General features: G+C 40.5%; 1 protein-coding gene across 9 annotated transcripts in view; it reads left to right on the plus strand.

Annotated features, from left to right (window-relative positions):
- The window catches only part of PICALM (phosphatidylinositol binding clathrin assembly protein), a 65,669-nt gene extending 63,536 nt beyond the window's left edge, over nucleotides 1-2,133 (plus strand). For 5 of the 9 annotated variants that reach the window (XM_085574546.1, XM_021536215.4, XM_021536216.4 and 2 more), the window contains one exon: nucleotides 790-928. Coding sequence is in view for 3 of the 9 variants with exons in the window: in XM_021536217.4 (XP_021391892.1) it covers nucleotides 790-804 (15 nt within the window). In the remaining 6 variants the exon portion in view is untranslated. Of the gene's footprint in view, nucleotides 1-789 lie in introns of all 9 variants that reach the window. The other 4 variants (XM_021536217.4, XM_085574526.1, XM_021536219.4 and 1 more) reach the window with 1 other exon arrangement.
- The last annotated feature ends 4,191 nt before the right edge of the window (nucleotides 2,134-6,324 follow it).

A 6,324-nucleotide genomic window follows, 5' to 3' on the forward strand; every position in this document is an offset into this window, starting at 1 on the left:
GTGGCTTAGAAATGCTTTGTATTTAACTTCAGCAGTTTACAGGCTGATTGAGATGTTTTGCCTCAGTCCGTTGGAACTAGAACCAGCCCATGTGGTACTTGCTGCAGTTAGAGAAGGAACTCATGCTACCTGTATTTACCATCTCATCTGGAAAATGTTCAGAGTTCCCCTTTAGCAGCAGAGCCCGGAGTGCTGCTGGCAGGGTGCTTGTGCGTTTCCCCGTGGCGTGACCAGAGAGTTCCCTTCATGCAGGAGGAGGTGTTTGTTTCACATGTGCCAGGGATCCATTTTGGTACAGAGGTGCAGTGGAGGAGTTGTGTTGTTTCTGACTAGTCAGGGGCAGGTGGGAATTAAATAGTAAAATGAGTGAAAACATGAAAAAGAAATTCAAGAATTCATAGTATAAAGAGAGACTAGGCTTATTGCACACAGCAGCTGCTTTTCTTTGTGCACTTCCTCTGGTTCAACATGAAAAATTACCCTGAGTTCTCTTCATAATGGTGTTGGTCTGTGTTATGCTGTCGCTGGTGACGATATTGCATGGCTAACTAGGTGGGTTTTATTTTTAATGCAGAGCTATTCCAAAGGCTGGTGTCGTTGGAAGAACATCCTGATGTCTTTTGGTTGTTTCCTGGCCCTGATTTTTTAAAAGATACTTTATTTCTGTTCAAAACTTCAAATCGTGGGGTAGCTTGGGCATCAGAAGAATGGAAAATTTTGAAGAAAAAGGGTTTAGAGTGAAGTCCTACTTCTGTTGCATGTTAACCCCAGGATTTTTCATCTTTCCAGATTCAGTTTATGTAACTGTTAGATGGAAGAGAAAGGAATGTTTCCAAAAAGATGTGCTCAGCAGTAAACTCCCACTTCGAGGAAAAAAAATGAACTTCAGTCCCTCAAACTCTCCTCTTCCATTAAGTGATGCAGTGAAATGACGAAGACCAGTGAAGGAAGCTGGGACACCTCCACAAGAAGACAGTACACAACACAAAGCCAAGAATTGCCATGAATTAAGACCACGATCTGTTTTGTCCTGGTGACTAACACGTCAATGCTCTCAGCTTCTAATAATATCCTTAATTGGTAACGTACGAAGACAAGCCTTTATTCTGGAAAATGATATTGGTGTTTGGAAATGCTGCCTGGATTGGAGATCTGTCCTTTACCGTAACTCAAAACAAGACTCTGGGCAAGGGAGGGTTGAATCCTAACTCTTAATTCTGCAGTTACCTTATCTTCAGTCCTCACAAATGTAGGCACAGCAGTAATGGAAATTAACTTTTTTTAAAAATTATATATTCAGTTTGCAGTAGACATTCCTTATGTATTATTGTTTGTATTTATTTATGATTATCAATTTAACATTAATATTGTATCAAAAAAAACCTCCTTATGAAAATGAGTATGGATGTATACAGTATGTCTGATTTTTATCCACAAAGAATGAATCTGATTCAGAATGCTTTTCAGCTGACATAAAGAGCACTAAATATTTTAAAGGTCTGAATCTAATGAATTCTCAGTATATATGGGAATTAGGGAAGAGCTGTAAAACGCATTAATCCTTATAGTCAATTCTGTGCCTAGGATTTTGCAAGGGAACAGTTAACTGACTAGAAGAAGCACTACATTTTTAATTCAGCATTAGTGCATTGGGAAGGAACTTTATTGCTTTGTGCTTGGCTTGTCATTTATTTTTACATTTGACATTATAAGGCCTTTCCAAGATGAATGTGAGGAATTGCTTTCATTTTTAAGACTTTCCTTCTTTTCTGTAAAAAAAAATAAATTGAGGTGTTGTGTGTTGGGGGGGAAAGCCTTTTCATTTGGCTCGTTCATGATCATGTACCTTTTAAAAGTAAAAAAGGGGAAGTAGCTTCCTTACATATGTCTAGTGGGTATTTAGTTCACGAGGAATTAAAGTAGCGCTGTTGATCGGTGCTTTGTGTAAATACACCATGACTTTTGGGTGGAGTGGGGCCTTCAGAAGGATAGTCAATGATACGAAAGCAATTCTGTACATGAATTAAGCATACTTGCTGCATTGTCTCTGCAGATTCTATTTTTGTTTAAAATATTAAAATGTATGTTAGCAAAAATGGGTGGATTTTCAAATAAAATGCAGCTTCCACAGAACTTTTGTTACGGTATGAAAGTCTGAGGTGCTTCTTTTCTTTTTGCTGCTTAAAATGTGCACTGATAATTGCTTTGTTTACTTAATAAAATACCAAATGTATTTCATATGTGCATATTGTATTACAGGAAGTGCAGCACTCTGAACCTCTGGTTGATGTGATCCGTGCAGCCTCTTCCCTGGGCTGGTGTCATGGACAGCCTCAGTGTTCCAGTGACAAGGTGTCTCCTCCTTCCTGACCTAATGTGATATTTTACCATCTTCTAGTTTTTCAAACTATTCATGGCAATAAACTCGTAATGTTTATAACTGAGCAAGAAGGATAAATATGTCCCCAAAAATTGTTATTAGCTTCCCTAATCTTCCAGCAGAAGGTAGTCCTGGAAAAGCTGTGAACAGTTTGCTGAGACCACCTTGTGTAATTAGACACAGGAAGAGTTGATATAAATGGAAATTTCCTCCTCACAATGTCCTGAGGCTCATCCTGGAGGCCAGGGTATCATAAACTGAGCAGTACAGGTCAGTAGTTTTAAAATTTCTTTCTCAAAGCATGAATTAAAAAAACCCTGAACCTATTACAAAGTATGTAATATACACACCCAGATCTGGGGAGTTTCATACACATTTACTGAAATTTTCCTGTCACTGGGGCTTTGTGTGGGACAGTGCCCTAAGAGAGCAACTCAGGTTTGCTTGAGGTCAGAATATAAAAAAGGTTAATGGTTTGAATTGGGGGCCAGCTAGTAAAAAGGGGCACATCTGTGACCTGCTAGCTACCTCATTTAGTAACAGGGTACAGATTGTTCAGACTTTGTGTGAAGGAAGAAGGCTGACCTTCTTCCTCATCCAGAGCCTGATGAGCTGGGTTATGATAAAGCAGATGCTAACCTTCTTAGGTCTCTGGTACTCTCCGCACCAGTCCAGCTTGAGGCTTTTGGCTGAGGATAGGTGTGTTCCTAGATCTCTTTGTTCCCTTGGACTCTTTGTGTGGCTGTGGACTTGAGGCTGCAAATCATGAAATCACCAAGGAATTGTGAACACCCAAACCCATGTCTTCTGCAGGGATGCTGAACTGTTACCCTTTACTGCTTGCTCATTGTTGCTCTGTGTTCCTTGAAACAGCTGCTGTGCAGATTAGGTTTTCTTGCTCAAGGCCTTGCTAAAAAACCCTGCTCTTTGGTTTACTCTTTGGAGACAAACGAGCTTGAGAATTTTCCCGAGTAGTATTTTCTCATTTGCTTTGTTCCCAGTGTTTGCTTTCAGTATCACTGAAATAACACTCAGTTTAGCTTAATTTTAAAAGCACAGCACATAGATTTGTTTTTTAATTACTGGTACTTTTCAATAATAGGCGGTTGTGAAAACCTGGTTCTCTTCAGAATTGAGTTGAAAGGCTTTTAATCTACAGACGCAAACTGTGTAGAGAAGCTGCCTGCCCTTCAGAAGCGGAGAACAATGAAGTGCTTTGTTAAAGGGATGTGGTTCATCTTGAAGCTTTGTGTAGAAAACTGGTGTGTCAGAATAACCACAATATTTTAATTTTTTTTAGATCAGGGAATTTTTTTTAGAGCAGGAAAACTGGATTTACCTCTTGAGACAATTACTTTTGCCAGAACATGAACAGCTCCTGAGTTTTCTAACAGCACAAATGTAGAGTCTTTATCTGAGGACAGTGCTGAATTCCTTTGCTGCTTCTCTTCTTTGTTTCAAAGTCACAAACTAAGCTGAGCTGGTACCTCAGGACATGTTCAAAGTCTGTCTTTGCATGACTTTCTGACATCAGAGGTTCCATTCAACCAACTGCCAGAATAAGTCACAGACGTTCCAGCTGCCAAACAGCCCTTCAGCAAGAAAAAGGGACAGGGTGAAACCCTGCATTTTTCATTAGACAAAAAGTGCCCATTTCCAGAGCCTGACACAAATTTTGTAGCGACATAAATAAATTGCAACTTAAAGGCCATAACATAACTGAGATAAAGATTGTGTCAGAGAAATGAGAATTAAGTGCTAAAAACACTGGGAACGATAATAAATGCTGATGGGAGCAGAAGATCGACAAGATAATGTGAGGGGCAGTGAAAAAATGCGTTGAATACATACAAAAGAGCAGTGCTAATGACAGCGTATGTAAACTGAACAAGAGCTTGCTCCTTGGCCTGTTGTCAGTCTCTTGACTTGACCTTTGGAAGCTCTCACATGACAGTGGAGAGAGCAGAAACAGGCTTGACATCTTCCACTGAGTTTACCCAACAAGAATAATCTGTGAGATGCTGCTGTTTTCCAAGTTCAAACTGGAGAGCAAAGGGACTTAGGCTGATTATTAGCTGCATCCTGACTGGAGCAGGAGAATGAGTGAAGAGGAGAAAACTCTGAGCAGATTCCCTGAAGGTATAACATTGCTACCACCTACTCAGCACCTTTTTGTACCAGAAGGTTGAGTAATACGAGTAGAGATGGCCTCCCTGAGATAATATATCAATCTAGGAGTGAGTAAAACACATTTAATTATTTTCTTGCTTCTCTGATGATGAAATTTCCTGAAGCAAAGATCAAAAAGCTTTGGAACAAAGAGCTAACTAGCTTAAATTTCTATTTGAGGTGATAATGGGTACAGGGAATGTGTTGGATGCAAGTATAGTGCTTTGGATATCCAGCAGCTGCAGTACACAAGGAGCACTGGGGTCTTGAGTTTATTTTCATAGCATGCATCTCTGCTTTGTTCTTGGCATTAACTGCTGAACTTCCCTGTGCCAGCTGCAGCAATTGCCCAAGTACTGAAGTTATTTTGGAAAAGCAGTATTTGATACAATTTTAGCTTCTTACTTTACTTTAATCACTAAGCGAGCTAAGATCCAGCATTGTGTTAAATCCTAGTTTTCAGCATGGCTCAATGTTCAGTTGTCAACATATGGGAACAGTTGTTGGCATCTTGTTGCCATGTCATGTCCTAAAACAATATGGTGTTTGTGGGAGACTGCAGAACATGAGCTCTGAAATGTAGTGTTGCAAAAAATATCCTTACTTTCACAGTTGACTCAAAATCCGAGGAAAAGCCTTTTTTTGGAGGAACATCCAGCTGCAAAACATCAGTGGCTAAAGATGCTAATACCAATAGATTCTCTGTTCTGTGCTTGTCACTATAGTATAACTTTTCAGTCCATTACCTTCTGCCTTGACCTTATTCTGGCAAAATCCTTCTAGCCCACAGAAGCAGTGTTTAATAACTTCTCTCTCAGAAAGCAGCCAAACCAGAACAAATGCTGCAGAACAAGTCTTAACCCTCATTTCCCAAAACATGCAGGTCTGAACCTGTGAAAAGATTGCCTTGTTACATAACCTCACTGCAGCAAAGGCTGCAAGCCTCACAAGAACCAGACCAAAAGTGAAATTACCCACATTCCCTGCAGCTCAGGCTGGGGGAGATCATACCAGCACAGCCAGACTATAAGGCAGTACAGCCAGTTGCTCAGAGAGGGTTCAAGCCAGCAGTGCTGAGGTAAGCAGCTCCTTTCATCACTGGAGTGGACACAGGCTCTCAGCACACCTCTCCCCAGTGTGCTTTTTAGACATTCCATGGATTGATGTTTCTCACTTCCAGCTCATGGACCTCAGTTCTATTAAAATAGTTTTATTTCCATGCAACTGTGATGCCCGTATTTCCTTGATTTTGAATTTCAATTAATACTTGTTGGGCATTTTCTTCATGTTGAAACTGCAAATTTCTTTGAGCTCTGTTGTAGTTAAACACTTAACTCCAGCTCAATTGAAGCTTAGCTTGGATTACAGTTGTGGAGACACCAGGACACTTGCTTGCATCCTAGAGTTGTCTTGTGCAACAGTAACACAGTAAAGGTATTTCATAATGCTGGGAATACAAGGGTGACTCCTCTAAGTTTGGTTCTAACTGGAGTAGTGAACTCCAAGTGGGGCTTGGAAGCACTGGCTGTGCTGCCAAAAAGTGATCAGCCCCGTTTTACAACATGCTGCTCGTTTCTCAGAGATTTTCCGAGTAACAAATTTATCAAGTCCAGATGCCTTGGGTTGAAGATCCAGCTTTCTCCATATGAAAGCCTCAAAGTGGCCTTAATTCTAATCCTGTAGAAGTCAAGGGGATTTGGGACACTTCATGAATATGTTTTGCTGCAGGCTGTTGCTTCTGGCTTGTGCAGACTGCCTGTGGCTTGTACCCTAAT

This window comes from Lonchura striata, chromosome 1, assembly GCF_050655825.1.
Source record: "Lonchura striata isolate lonStrDom1 chromosome 1, ASM5065582v1, whole genome shotgun sequence".
NCBI lineage: Eukaryota > Metazoa > Chordata > Aves > Passeriformes > Estrildidae > Lonchura > Lonchura striata.